At 37.1% G+C, this 15,858-nt stretch overlaps 1 protein-coding gene across 1 annotated transcript; it reads left to right on the top strand.

Annotated features, from left to right (window-relative positions):
• Positions 1-8: 8 nt before the first annotated feature.
• On the top strand, positions 9-15,571 carry LOC136243757 (scavenger receptor cysteine-rich type 1 protein M160-like). Its single transcript, XM_066035363.1, has 23 exons — positions 9-143; positions 195-536; positions 1,094-1,237; positions 1,288-1,458; positions 1,509-1,844; positions 2,359-2,649; positions 3,229-3,612; positions 3,665-4,009; positions 4,062-4,412; positions 4,467-4,757; positions 5,620-6,009; positions 6,833-7,141; positions 7,778-7,960; positions 9,922-10,251; positions 10,304-10,645; positions 11,906-12,142; positions 12,214-12,543; positions 12,705-13,007; positions 13,071-13,391; positions 13,442-13,840; positions 14,586-14,733; positions 15,259-15,326; positions 15,384-15,571. Exons 1-23 carry the CDS (start codon positions 68-70, stop codon positions 15,398-15,400), a joined length of 6,108 nt encoding a protein of 2,035 aa, XP_065891435.1. The 5' UTR covers positions 9-67; the 3' UTR covers positions 15,401-15,571.
• The last annotated feature ends 287 nt before the right edge of the window (positions 15,572-15,858 follow it).

The following is a 15,858-nucleotide window of genomic DNA, read 5'->3' as shown; positions in this document are numbered from 1 at the left end:
GCTTATTCTGTTCAAAAATTCGACGATAAGTCGCACTTTTGAGCCACACCCATAATTGCGTGTTAAGATGAAATATTTCTGGCTAGTGATACTAGCAAGTTGTTCGTATTTACTTGTTGCCCTAGCGAGTGAGAGTTCAACAGGTTAGTTTTGTTTTCGTCAGCGCAACACCTATGTTGTGTGTTTCCCCTTAGTTCGACTGTATGGTGGTAACAGCCGACTGAACGGGCTAGTCCAATTAATAAGCTTCGCACATAGCAACTCTGACGCGAGACAATGGAATTATGTTTGTGATGATGGATGGGACATCAACGCAGCTAAGGTAGTCTGCAGACAGTTGGGACTTGGGCCGCCAATACGAACGGACATAGCTCAGCCATTTCCTGACGATGGCCTCACCCACCGATATGTGATGGACAATATTGACTGTGAAGGGACTGAGCAATACCTGTCCGACTGTCCACACTTGTTTGATGGGTACAATTTCACACTAAGTGACTGTATTGGGAGTGAGGCAGTCAGTGTGGCTTGTGGGGGTAAGTGCTAGTCTTGTAGCTATAGACCTCCCAGTTGATTATTATTCTTATTGTGTTTGTTTTTGATCAGAAACAGTCTAGTAGGTTAGTGTAGTGCTGCTTCAGTGATGGGTATATATTTAAACTTACATAACTGTAGTTAAAAGTTGTGGGAAGTTGCAACTAACGAACTATTATGGAAGTCAACTTGTGGGGTGGAGACTTTATGATAGAGTTATTATAAAATTTGCTGTGTGTTGATACATCTACACATGTATCTAGGGATATTATTGGAGCCCTGAAGCTGGATTGTCAAGGTTGTGTTATTAACGCAAACTTGACAAATCAACTTTTGAGGGCCAATGAGTCTCTCACTTTACAGAAGTTTCAGTGTAGCTTGTGAAGGACAGGTCATGTAGCTATTTGTTCTGTACAGAATTGCATTAACTAATCATTTGGTGCTATATGCATATATGGAAATAGCAGCTATATAGGTTTACAATAACTCATGTTCCTACAATGTATCTTTAGCATCCACATTGGTTCATCCTTTATGTGATGCTTGCCTTCTGTTGTAGAGCCCGAAGTTCGTCTAGTTAGTGGAACATTTGAATACACTGGACGAGTGGAACTGTTCACTGCTGGAGAATGGCATTCGGTATGTGGTGATGGGTTTGGAATGAGTAATGCTGAGGTGATTTGTAAATCACTAGGCTATTCTGGTAAGTAATTAGTGTTAACCTAGTCCCATTGTTGTATATGGTCTTATTAGGTGCTCGCAGTATAATACCTACTGGCACATTTGGATATGGAGATGACAGTCAACCAATTTACTCCCCAGCAGTACAGTGCACAGGTGATGAGCTGTACTTCTTTGATTGTCCATCAACTACTAGAACTACCGAGTGTAACCACAACCAAGATGTTGCTATCTATTGTGAACGTTAGTGTCATATTATTGTGTAAACATTTCTTGATTGTTACTTTGTACAGTCAAATATCGTCTTAGCAGTGATGGGTATACAGCACCCAGTGGTTTTGACTTGTCAGTAACTGGAGCAGCTGGTATTGTTGAGGTGTATATTCAAGGAGCTTGGCTGAGGCCTTGTATATCATCACTGAATGAAGCTAACACAGTGTGTCAATATTTTGGAATGACAAGTGCTCTTCAGGTGTCAGGTAGCCCAGCAAGTCTTATCATACCACCAACTGTTTTTGAGTTAGATTGTTCTGATGATAGTGTGAACTGTCTACCCAGTACACAGAACTGGTTTTCTAGTTTTGATGCACCATGTTCTAATTATGTCAACTACTCAGTGACTTGCCAAAGTAAGTAGTCACTATTGCTTATATGTATGTATAATACTAAAGATTCTTGGCATAAAATTTATTTTCTTTTACCATACTGGCAATGGAACTAACTACATGCTTGCTTGTGACAATCTGTCATTAGTATACAGTGGAACCTCTCTTAAAGCACTGTCCTTGTAAAAGACACAGTACATTTAACCTCTAAAATTTCACCAAAATCAGTTGGTCTAAAGTATTCATTTAAATAGAGGTTGCAACCTTACACCATGTATATGTAATTTTGAAATTCTAGAATACAATGTATACATAGCAGCCATCATGACAGATGACTGTTATATTAGAGTATTTTGGTCTGTCAGCATATAACTACCCAGGTACTGGTATTGTGTTTCATAAGCTATATATGTGATATATTGTGCAGATTTCCTTTCAAAGTTTGATAGAGTAGGGAGAATTTTAGTCCTCCATAATACTTTTACTACTTTGCTAATGTTTTCGCACACTTTATATACGCCATGTTGTTGATGTACAGGTTTAAGACTGGCAGATGGGACTAACAGAAGCAGTGGTCATCTAGAAGCCTATTCATTAAATGGATGGATTCCAGTGTGCTTTTTCATAAACTTCACAGCAAGCATGGCTGATGCTGCTTGTAGACAACTAGGATACCCTTATCAGTTGTCTTACCAGTCCACCAATACTTCATCTTTTAGTGGTATTGCTATTACCAGCCAGTCATGTGCCTCTTCCAACAATGGACTGTTTGATTGTGTGACTGGTGGAATTGACTTCTGTGTACTGACATCAATGTTGACTTGTGATGGTAAGTTCCAGCTGATTATATCAAGACTCACGGTAGCGAGTTGCATAGCCAAGAAAGTAAAAACTGCACGTCTCAAATGAATAAGCCTGAGTTACTGCTGTGAATTATTTATATGTGGCAACAGTTTCACAATCCTTACTGCAAATCATGTGATGCTTACCATTGTTAATGTCTCAGTTCATGGACATATGACAAGCCTCTGCCCATAAATACTTGTGTCCATACTACATGTAGCAAGACTATTGTGTAGAGCATGAGTCAATGATAAAGGTTTTTACTCTGGTTAGTTGTATTAACATTCATTCTTAGCTGCTGTAGATAAATCATCTCTTTCGGTTGCCAGTTTATTTCATTTTCATGAATGCACTTTTTTCAGACAAGCTGTTTATGCATGGATGATATTTGTTCAATTGTATAGACTCAAGTATGTATTAATAGTGTACAGTGTATGCTTGTATGTGCACATCATGACAGCACATGCTCTTACGTGCTATTGTGTTTGCATGTAGCTATATGTGTATTAGTGTGTATGTAAATAATTTTATTATCTGGTCTGACATTCTTCACTGTATCATGTAGCTCAATTAGATGTACGACTTGTTGGATCAGATTTACCTCATGTTGGGAGGTTGGAGGTGTACAATCGTTTTGAAAATCGATGGGGAACAGTGTGTACCTCCAGTGTTGGCCACTGGGAAAACACATCAAACCTTGTGTGTAATATTCTAGGCTATCCTGGAGCTTATTCTTACAATTATGCATGCCACCCCGACCGCTTTAATGATCCAAATTATAATTGTGGCATACCTGATGTGGCAATATCCAGTAACAGTCCAATAGTTTTACAAACATTTCAATGTGGAAGGACAGACTATGCATCAATCACATTTTGTGATTCGTTTACATTTGACCAAACAGGATCAACTTGTTTACCAGCAAGGGAATTTGTAATCGGATGTAATGGTAAGAGTAATTATCACTTAGTTTGCTCATTTGTATATTTATTCAATGACAGAAAAGATCAGGCTAACAGGGTTCACTGATGTAGCAAATCAACAAGGAGATGTTAATCGTTATGGAGTGTATGGACGTGCAGAATTGTATGACAGTTACACCAAACAATGGGGAACTATATGTGATAATGGCTGGGATCAACATGATGGAGATGTTCTTTGCCGTACTCTGGGATTTGTGCGTGCTATCAATGCATTTGGCCGAGCTGAGTTGGGAGAAGGAACAGGAAGGATTTACATGAGTGAAGTGGGCTGTACAGGCAATGAGACCAATATATTTGACTGTGACTTTGTGCAATACCCTACTAACTGCCACCATAGTGAAGATGCTGGTGTATATTGTCAAGGTACTACAAATGTGTAACCTATGCAGTCTTACTTTACATCATACTTTGTTAGATATCAGAATTGTTGGTGGACCCAGTCCAATAGAGGGAAGAGTTGAGATATTTAATCGCCTGATAGCTAATCCTTTTGGAAATCGACCAGTGTTTCCAAAACAATGGGGAACAATTTGTAAAGAGTTTTGGGTTGTACAAGAGGCACAAGTGGTGTGTCGTACACTAGGATATCAAGGTGCACAGCCTTCCTATGATACATATGTGCCAGGAGAAGGCATTGTCTGGCTAGCTTTTCTTAGTTGTAGTGGTAGTGAGCAATATCTAGTAGACTGCCCCCATGCCGAGGGGGCTAATATTCAACCGTGGGAGTGCCCCAATCACAGCTATGATGCTGGGGCTATATGCTCAGGTTTGCTGCTATGTATTTATAATAAGTGTTACACTTTTATTGTAATTATACCAGATCCAATACAACTTCGACTGCGTGGGTCTCGTCATGAAAATGTTGGCCGCATAGAGATATACAGAGATGATCAATGGGGGACAGTTTGTGCTGGCATTGGTAGAACTGAAGCTACTATTATATGTCAACAATTAGGCTATGATGACTACATTGATGTGGTTGATGGTGGTGTCTATGGATTTGGAATTGGACCATCGTACAATATTCATTGTAATGGCACGGAGAGCTCCATCGCGGAATGTAACATCACTAACTGTACTGGAGAAGGATCCATGGGTGTGATTTGTAGAGGTAACAACCATTAATGATCATGTATAAGCATCTTTATAGGACCAAAAATCTGTATATTGTTCTAGATATATACCAGGAATTTTATTCATAAACCTCAATTTCATTAGAGCCATGGGCTCAAGCACAGCTAACAATAGGGTTGAGCATCTTGTGTATATATGGTTGATGAGCTTGTTGGATTTAAAATTGTGTGGTTACTATCCTCAGGCACTTGCCTAGACTGCAAACTGTCTGTGGATCAAGTCACCACCTGGCCTGGGATTTTTTCTGCATTCAGCATAGTTTTCAGTTACAGGTTTTTGACTCCCTGTGTCACAGGCTTGCTGTTAGCCTCCCTGCAGGTTCCTAGAAGGATAGTTGTCTAATAAATAAATAAATATTAATATGTAATTTTAATTGCTTATGTTGTTTTGATGCAATGTGATATCACTGAAATTAAAATTTCACTAAAACGGAATTTTCTTACTGTTGCTACATAACTGAGCTACCACTCAGCGTTGCTTACCACACATGTAATTAGAATTTGAGTTGAGAGTAAACAATGTACCAAACAAATATTTCTCATTGATAGCTAACTATTTAGCACAACCATTTTGCCACTTTTGATATTTTTTATTCAGTGCAGTTAAAGCTACTCTACAAACATTGTTTATCACCTAATGAGCATCCACCATGATCTTTCAATTATTGGATATAAATTTATATGCTTGCATGTATTTTAATTTGTAGATTGGTACTGCAAAAAAAAACCCGAGGAAATACAACTGCAGCAGTTGGCCTTGAACTATAACTGTGTTTTCATAACAAATTTATGATACATATAGAGAGGAATGTAATGGTGATGTTCATGTTATCATTTTAGATATTCGCCTTGCTGGCAACCCAGATGACACATTTAACTATTACGCTGGAATACCAGAGATCTTTAGGGCTGGACAGTGGAGATCAATTTGTGGAAATTCATTCACTTATGAAAATGCCATAGTGACTTGTGAACAATTACAACTAGGCCTTCCCATAACTGTTTTACCTCTCAGACTACCAAACAGTGATTCTGTGGTTTATGATACATTTACATGTCATGGAAATGAACACAGACTGGACAATTGTGTGATTAATAGTGCTACTTGTGCAATTGATAATAATGTGCCAAATTTTTATGACTCCTTTTCTTTTGGTGAAACTGACAGCTTGGATTTAAATGTTGCAATTGATAGATTTCCTCCTGTCTTTGTCTACTTGCAGTGTGCAGGTTAGTTATGTATGCTTTACCTACCCTACTACCCTACTACCCTACTACCCTACTACCCTACTACCCTATAAAATGAATGTTTGCCTTTCCACTTGCTTATTATATTACAACAAATGCTGAAAGGAAATTTACAAGGGATTATTACAAATAAACAGTGCTTAAGCCACCTGAAGTACACCTACTTTAGCCCATATGGCTAATTAGCAATAAAACAACATAACTAAAGTAATTCACACTTCAAATGATGGTCCGATGATCCTCTTTGCTTAAGCACTTTTTATTGTAATGATTCCTACTAGCTTACCCTGTAACATAATTTATCATTAGCAAACTTCTATAGATGTATAATTGTATGACAAAATCTGTACCCTATACTAATGCTAATAAGCATGTAGCTAGTTTTTAACCATGTTCTGTGAGTTACACTGCCCTACACATGGAGAACGATACATAAAGCTGTCCTGAAACCAATATGATTTACTTCAACTGTTAGGGGTGTGGTTTTATAGATGATTTTTGTTTTGTTCTTACATGATAGCTAGGCAACACAAAGCCACTCATGTGTTACATGAGGAGTGAATCGATGCCTTGCACTATCATCGAAAAGAAGTGCATACATTGTACATACTGAGGTATGCCAAAAGACACTTGTTGTGCTAAAGCAATTTTTTAACAGCGAAAAACCAAACCTGTAGCCTTAGCCATTATTCTTATATGAAGGCATCAGACAATTATTTAGTTAATATTTGTATATATTTGAAAGCGGAACTATTTATGTCATTGATTTATATATATATACTTTCCATTCTACTGTGTTTATTAGACTTACGACTAGTGGATGGTCCAAACAGCTACACTGGTAGACTAGAAATACATGAGACATCTCAGTGGGGTAGTATTTGTAGTGAAGGCTTTGATTCTGCTGATGGAGATGTGGCATGTCGTCAAGCTGGGCTAGGCAACTTCATCAGATTTTGGACAGACCCAACTTCAGTACACGATGAGCGTAGAATCTGGCTGACTGGTGTGGAATGTATTGGTAATGAGACCTCCATCAAATACTGTGCTAAGGGAATGTGGGCAATGACTGGTGACTGTACTCACACTGATGATGTGTGGATACAATGTGGAGGTAATGTATAGTTCATATACAGAGTTATTATTTTGATTGCAGAGTTTATTACCAAGAGTAAATTTGTTATTTTACTCGGATTAGATTTGTCTTATTTACAACTAAATTGATAATTGTACTCATACGCACAACAGTGGTGGACCCAGAGGGGGACAGGGGAATGTACTCCCACATCCTCATACAGTATAGATTGAGAGACTACAATACAACAGTCAAGCAAATGCTCTAATAGAGCAGTCAGTACACTTGCAATATTATGATCCTTCTAACTTAATTGAGTATGCCAATAGCATGACACTGCAAACACACACTAAGTATCATTCCTTGTGTATGTCCCATTTAAATTTAGTCATAAACCACTCATGGAAATCACCACTGGAAATCGACTAATCCATACAATGAAAATCACTTTCAATGCTATAAATATACGTACACACACACAACTTAGACATTATTTGCACATAGAACTACTGTATACCAAAATGTTTAGTATAAAGGTTTAGAGGTTCTGGGGAACTCCAACCCCGAGATCCCCTGCTTTAAATACCGACTGTTGTTCTGCTACTCCGCTTGTATAATCACTGTATGTGTACAGCCGTGATCTCAATAGTTGCTTTACACAGAATTCTCTTCTAGCTGTTTGTCCACAAGAAATTGTTCCACCACACCTAGCCTATGTAAGATATTATACTAACGTGTCCACCACTGGAGATATGGCTGTATTTGAGTGTGAGGAGAACTATAAAATGATTAACCCAGGATTTGCTATGTGTGGAGATGATGGAGTATGGAGCATTGTACAGAAGATTGAGTGTTTACGTAAGAATATGTATATATGCATACAGGCATGTTGACAGTATCCTATGCTGACTAATGGATGCACTTATTGCAAATCTAAATAATGATTGTGTCTAACCAGCTAGCTAACAAGTATTATAGGGGGTGAGAGAAATTCTTATAAAACAGAAATATAGAAACGAAGCAAAAATATTTCACAAAATTAGATAAACTACTATATGGTCAAATTTTTCTGGGGGAATTTTTTTTGTGGATTACCACCAACTAAATTTTGAGGAGGGAAAATTTTGCTCCATTTTATGCATTTATAATACTCAAACAATGCCATTTGACAAAGCTGCAAATTATTTAGTGGGGAAACTTTTCATGGATAGCTATTGATCTGCAAAAATTGCAAAAAATTTCTGACTAGAAAAAATCCTGCTATATACGGGGTTATAGTTAACCCCACCACTAGTAGGATATCGTTGTTATCAACGAGGCTGAGGTGATAACAGATATCCTACGAGTGCATTTGTAGTTTAACTGGCTTCTATCCCACACTTCGAAGCATATAACTTCATAAACAATGTGACAATTGCTAAATTGAGGTGTTAATAACATGTTATGACATACATACTATCCCACACTTTGAAGTATTTAACTTCATAAAGAACTACAATAAGACTAGTAAAGTTGTGTAATTTTGCTGTGCTTGCAGTTTTATATAACAAGTACACAGAAAAATTTGGAACTTTCAACTAGAGTAGGGACCATAACACATCGATAAAAAGTACTGAAACAAGTTGGAGTAGTGCACAATATTAAATCATAGTAAAACAATAAGAAGTGTTATATCCCTACTGTGCATTTCCATTATGGTATCTTGAGCACAGTAGGGATATAACACTTCTTATTGTTTTACTGTGATTTAATATTGTGCACTACTCCAGCTTGTTTCAGTACTTTTTATCAATGTGTTTTGGTCCCTACTCTAGTTGAAAATTCCAAATTTTTCTGTGTACTTGTTTGTTAATTTTTTTTTGTAAATAATTATGACTACGCATACCGCATCTAAAATGGTGCCTCGCACCCCAATTATTGTCTGAAAAGTGGAGTATTCATTACGCTTCATTGTCAGCTATGTTCAACCCGTTACACAGCATTTTGAAACAAGAACTGTTCGAAAAGCACCTCTGCAATCCAAGCATACCGAAAGAAAGAAACGGTGCCACGTGCCCCAGTTATATCAATTATTGTCTGAAAAGTGAAGTATCCATTACGCTTTATTGTCGGCAATGTTCAACCCGTTACGCAGCGGTATGAATCAAAAACTGTTTAAAAAGCACCTCTGATATCAAAATAACCACTATGACAAATATGGATGATTTCCGTTACAAAGGGAAGCCATCACATGTTATCACCAAATCGACACTTTTTGCTGTCAGTAAAGATGAATGGGACACAAAGGAGGGAAACTGGTAAGTCCATGAAGAATGCATTGTACGTATTGCGGTATGCCAAAAGGCACCTGTCGGACGTCAAGCAATGAAAAAATAAAGCCTGTAGCCTTAGCCATTATCGAGTTACGCTTGTCTGAAGGCATCAGTCAGTTACTTACTTACTTACTCAGTCAGTAGAAAATTGCATTAAATAAATTCTGTAGCAACTTGTTGAAAGTGTTTTGGGTCGATCTGAAAGCTTGTTTGGGCTTAGTTTCACCTAACCAATACTGCCTGATCGTTGTTAGGGGAAATCGAGGCTGTTTTTTGGGTGATATTATTTTGTGGGCCACGCCTACTCCTTGTGTATGATATGGCTACATGTTTCCTTTTACCCAACTGAATGTGTAATCAATTTGTCCTTCATATTTAAAGATTCTGACCTACTGGAGTTTATTTTCATTTCCGGGGTTTAACTACTATATCCTCCTACCTTTTACTTTGATGTAGGGCTTCAGTGAGATAGAATGTGTTTATATCTCCTATTTTAATTCACTGCAGCTTTTCTGAGATTAGTTGATGAATCGGTTGATCAGAGTGTACTCTCCATACCACCATATTCTCGTGGAAGAGTCGAAGTACTTGTTGATGACTCATGGGGAACAATATGTTCTACTGGTTTTGATATAACTGATGCTCATGTGATATGTCGACAGTTAGGATTCCCAGGAGCTAGTAGTTACAGTACTAATGCTCGTTATGGCCAAGGGTCAGGGAGAATTTTAGCTTCTAACCTTAATTGTTTGGGATCAGAGAACAATATTGACCAGTGTGAAAGCAGTGCTCCCGAAGGATGTTCACACTCAATAGATGTTGGTGTAGATTGTATTGGTAAGACCATTAAACTGTGTTGACTACAACTTTTCTATACTAATCACTACAGCTGTCAGGTTCTATGAGAGTACCACTCCTATTATACCTGGAGGTAGCACAAGCAGCAATGTACCTAATGTGACCGGATTGGTGGAATTGTTTTATGATGATGTGTGGAGGATTGTTTGTATGCCTGATTTCCATAACTCATCACTGGCCCGAGTACTCTGTAAACAACTGGGCTATGGTAGTTACATTACTACTGTGTTTATGCCTGAGAATGTACCAGACATTCCTGCTGTATCTATCAATTGCAATGGAGATGAGAACAGTTGGATAGATTGTATTAGCAATACTAATATTAAACAGCAATGTAGAGTTGGATTAAATGCAGCTGGAGTGACATGTGCAGGTACAGACAAATAAGGAATTTGTGCTATGATTTATCTGTTGCTCACTACATGTGTCTCTTTCTGTATTTTGTGTATAAGCTGTGAACAACCTGTAGTACTTTACTTTACGGGGACAGCTACAGACAGGTTTCTGAGATTTACAAAACTGTTTAGCTAGCTACCCTAATGGAACAATCACCCTATTAAAGCAGTCAAGCATTTATAGTATTTGAAATTGTTCTCAAATTCAACTCAGAGGATCAACTTTGAAAAATTTCTCTGAGGGAGCATGCCCCCAGACTCCCTAGATCAGCATATAATATTTGCTGTAATACTATATATATAGCTATAGGCCTTGGCATTACAAAAAGTGTGGATTGGAAACCAGTCACCAACAGTGTTGAGAGTAAAGCGTTACTTATGTAATGAGTTATGTAATATATATATTACTTTTATGATACGTAACTAAGTAATATAACGAAATACGCTATATAAACAGGTAATATAACTCAAGTTACTTTACTTACAAATGTAACGCCGTTACCTAAGTAATGAAGTCACTGTAATGAATCTAATTTTATTACTACAAGTAATGAAGTCACTAATTTCATTACTAATCCACTGAGTAACACCTAGCCACAACGAAGTAATGAATCCCACCTTGAATTAATGAATGAAACTTATTGACCAGTTTCTTTCTCTTAAATATCAAGATTTATGCATTGTCCAACAACACAATCATGTCGTGGTAGTTGCACATGTGACAGCTTAAGGCTGTGGACGCAAAGTAATATAATATGTAATATTATAATAGTTTCTTTATTTTATGGGTAATATGTAAATAGTTTTAGTTGCAAGTAATAGTAGAGTTACTTAAAAGTAATTGCCTCAACACTGGTCACCAACATTCCAGTATACAGTAAACATGGTTGATAAATACAGTGAAAACATATAGAGTTGAGCAGTGTGATTGCAAATTCTGTTACTGTGTCACAGCAATCGGCATTTTGAGAATAATAAGTTCATTTTTGATTTAATATGCAACAAGGACCATGTATAGGCCAACTAATCAAAAATGTCCTCATTTTCAAATTACTCACATTTGTGTCTACATATTATGGAGTGAGTCACTACTGTATAGTGTCATCTTGTGTACTCACTGGCCTACCATTTAGTCAAACTATTGAATGTGTCTGTTGCTATTAGCTACATGTAAGAGTAGCCTGTAGTTTGATGGAATTGATTGACATGATTATTTACATTGTTTGTTACCTCTGTAGTTAAATGCACTTACCCAGACTTACCAGAACATGCTTACGTCACTGACTTGACAGACTCCAGTCAATACAGTGACCAGTCCGTCACCATCACATGTGATCAGGGATATCGATTATCAACTCCTAATTATATGATTGGCACATTTTCTTTTGGTGATGATACAGTGTCTTTCTCTTGTGGCTATGATGAAAATAATGGCAACTACAACTGGATTGAGTTATCAGAGTGGTCCTGCGTTGGTAAGTTTTACTAACAAAATATATACAAATAGTATACTGATACAAATAGCACACCATACATGTTCCTATAGAAATTATCAGCTTGCGTGACTCTGGTAGAGATTTGGAAGGAACAGTTTACTTGTCCACAGTTAATGGTGGTTATTATCCATTGTGTGATCAACAGTGGGGTAGTGATGCTGCTCAAGTGGTATGTAAGGAGCTAGGCTACCCGTCAGCTAGAAGGGCCACACTTCAATCTTTCTTTGCTCACGAGTTGTATGAAGCACTGAGTCCAATTACAGGGTTTAGTAGACTAGACTGTGTTGGTTCAGAAAGTTCACTTCTTGATTGTCGTAATGCAAACAATGTTACTGTTGAAATTGATTCTTGTGAAGGAGTAGCGGGAGTGATCTGTGAAAGTAAGCATGTTGTAATTACAGCACGTACAACAAACAGGTTATGTTATAGATGTGTGTATGTGTGTTTGTGATCTGATTGAATATTACAATCAGTTCCATAGACTAGCTAGGCCGGTATATATAGAGATTATGAGATATCATTGAGTGTATTTATTCCACAGAAAATTTCCGTCTAAGTGGTGGTAGTTCTGCTTATGAAGGAAGACTTGAATATTACATCAATGGGAGGTGGGGCACAGTGTGCGATTATGGCTTTGTCCAGGACAAACTCTCTACTATATGTTCTACACTTGACCTTGGTCCCGGAGTGGCTATTATTAAGGGAAGTTTATATGGAGATACCGATCTACCAATTGTGGCACATGGTGGAAGTGTAGCATGCAGTGGTGATGAGTGTGTGTATAATTATGCTACAGTATTGGGTGCGTGTACCCATGTTAATGACACAGGAATTATCTGCTCATGTAAGTTTCACATAATGCTAACATATTTATTTAATTATTTGTGCACTGCTATCCTTCTTATAGCCCCTGTAAAGTTTTATGATGATGGAGCGAGGAATCCTTGGGAAGGACTGATTCAGGTTTACACTAGAAATGAATATCATTTTATTTGCAACCGACAATGGACAATGATTGAGGCCAATGTGGTGTGTAAACAACTTGGGTATCCTAGTGCTGTGTCCATTGAATATACTGGACCCAACTCCAATTATTCATCTGCCGAAATAGATTTTTCATGTGACGGGACAGAAGATAATTTATTGGACTGTCAATTACTTATGTATAATGATGGATCCGCTGCTAGAAGAGCTTGTGCCAACAACTATGCTTCAGTGATATGCAAAGGTATGGATTAGTAACTATGTGTTCATAAACTGGGATAACCTGCTTTATAGGACAGTGTAGAAAGGAAGATGTGGTTAGTAACACTGCCTCCATTACCATATCGCCAGACAAGACTATATATGACCCAGGAGAAACTGTTAACATTGAGTGTAATGCAGGATACACAAGAAATAGTGATGAAAGTATTGTGTGGAGGTGCTTAGATGGTGCAATATGGAGTGGAAATGTTTTTAATTGTACACCAATAGGACAGTGCACAAAGGAAGATCTAGTTAATGATATTGATCCTGCCTCCATTACCATAACGCCAGACAAGAATATATATGACCCAGGAGAAACTGTTAACATTGAGTGTAATGCAGGATACACAAGAATTAGTGATGAAAATATTGTGTGGAGGTGCTTAGATGGTGCAGTATGGAGTGGAAATGTTTTTAATTGTGCACCAAGTGAGTATATACATGAGTTTAGAATTAATGTAATGTATAACTGTTACATTATAGACTTTCTACATGCCTGACATACTGTAGTTTGCTTTTTTCGTTGTAAAATAGTTTTCATATGCCAAAACTTGTACGAAAATTTCTTACACGGAAATTTTTACATATGATCAAACTACTCTAATAGAGCAGTCATTCACATAAATCATGAAAATATTTTTGCACAAATTTTTTTTGCACAAATTTTTTTTGCACAAAACAAAGCAAATTATATTATTGTACAAAAACAACAGGATGAGTTCTCTGCTAACTAGCATTTAGCAATACCCATGATTGGTATGATATTATTAACTCTTGGTATAATAATATGCTATAATAGATAGATAGACAGATAGATAGATAAAGTATAACTGATGTTGGAGTCAACTACACAATAAGAAGTAATCTTCCATGGGTGAAGCCACAGTAGTTTGATATAATGGGAAACTGAATTAGTGCTTAGAATCATAACATTGTGTTTGCTGACTTATGAAATGCATGAAAACACAGATCTGGTCACATATAATATATTGTCAGTATTATAGTGACCTCATCAATGATGTCATAAACAATTATGGTCACTGTACTATTGTGTGTACTTTATGTTAATTGTGATGTGGCCTGTATGGTGTATCGTGGTTTAATGATTTACTGTAATATGAATAGTTACACATATCTGTACATATGCACTTAATAATTATACACATGCATGCAGTTACAGCAGTGTCAGAGTCAAGTGAAGATGATGAAATTGGTGTTGGTGGGATAGCTGGAATAAGTGTGGGGGCAGCACTACTTGCTGTATCTGCAGTCATTGGAATATTGGGTTTGATCTGGTATATGCGTCGTAGAAGAAAGTCAAGGTATATGATAGTGTTGAAAGTACATACGTATATGACATCAGAGTATATCTGTAGTTATACCATACAGCATTGTAGTTATATAATAGATATCAGGGGCGGATCCAGACTATTAAAAAGGAGTTGGAATTGCAACTTTAAAAAAAGGTCATCACCTGCTGACAACAGCTACCCCTCACCATAGATACCCTTACCAACTATATTTCCTTATTTATATCTAGATACATAACTTGCTACACTGCTCCTTAAAAGACTACTGTGACTGCTCTATTAGAGTATATCGATTTGACTGCTCTATTAGAGTATCTCGAGTAAGAGAAGCTCTTTCAAAAGGGGGGTTCCATGGAACCCTTGGAACCCCCCCTGGATCTGCCCCTGGATATATTTCATTTATTATGTCATTTTAAGTTAGTGATTAATCTTTGTAACATGGTTAGAAGTCGCACGTGTGATTGATTGGTATTCAATATCAAACAAATTGTCACTTGTTTCACATGCACATGTCCACACTATTGCACTCATCCACAGTGAGAAAGCAGATATGGAGATGCTCACTAAGACTGGTGAAGGTGTTAGAAATGAAGTCTTTTCAGATGGTAAGAATATGTTGTTCAATGGCTGCTATAATTTTTTTGTATTTCCCACATTTATAGTTGCATCTGAGTACTGAATGTATTACAAGTATGGACCACTCTGCAGCAATAATATATACTGCATAATACAATGTATCAATTTTTTTTGCTTTATTTAGACAAATGGTGCATGCAAAATCTTTATGTAGTTTTGCCAGGACCTAACAAATGTCTATTATATTGTTGTGTTAATTTGAAATTAACAACAAGTGAATGATTACGTGCAACAGCATAACAGTAGCTATATAGCTTTGTGTTTGACTTTCATAAATTACTGGAATATAACTATATAGAAAAACTAGCATCCTATGTGCAGGTAATACATGTATAGTGTTGATATTGGAAAGTGAGTAGAGATAAGTAAACAATAAGCATTAAATACAGCATACAATGTACAGTGCAAAGGCATTACAAAAATCATGCTCAGATCTATCAGACGTTGCCATTTTGGTTGCCATAAACACTATTGAAGGTGCTGCTAGGTTCATCATGATGA

The sequence above is a fragment of the Dysidea avara genome, chromosome 13 (assembly GCF_963678975.1).
Source record: "Dysidea avara chromosome 13, odDysAvar1.4, whole genome shotgun sequence".
Classification (NCBI taxonomy): Eukaryota; Metazoa; Porifera; class Demospongiae; order Dictyoceratida; family Dysideidae; genus Dysidea; species Dysidea avara.
Note: the sequence above shows the minus strand (reverse complement) of the source record. Positions and strands in the feature narration are given on the sequence as shown.

What these genes read in the sequence shown, in the direction of transcription:
- LOC136243757 (XM_066035363.1), top strand. Translation starts at nt 68, where the DNA reads ATGAAATATTTCTGGCTAGTGATACTAGCAAGTTGTTCGTATTTACTT. An exon ending in CTACTCAGTGACTTGCCAAA is followed by an intron (nt 1,845 to 2,358) that starts GTAAGTAGTCAC and finishes GTTGATGTACAG; the next exon opens with GTTTAAGACTGGCAGATGGG. An exon ending in TGTGTGGATACAATGTGGAG is followed by an intron (nt 7,142 to 7,777) that starts GTAATGTATAGT and finishes ATTCTCTTCTAG; the next exon opens with CTGTTTGTCCACAAGAAATT.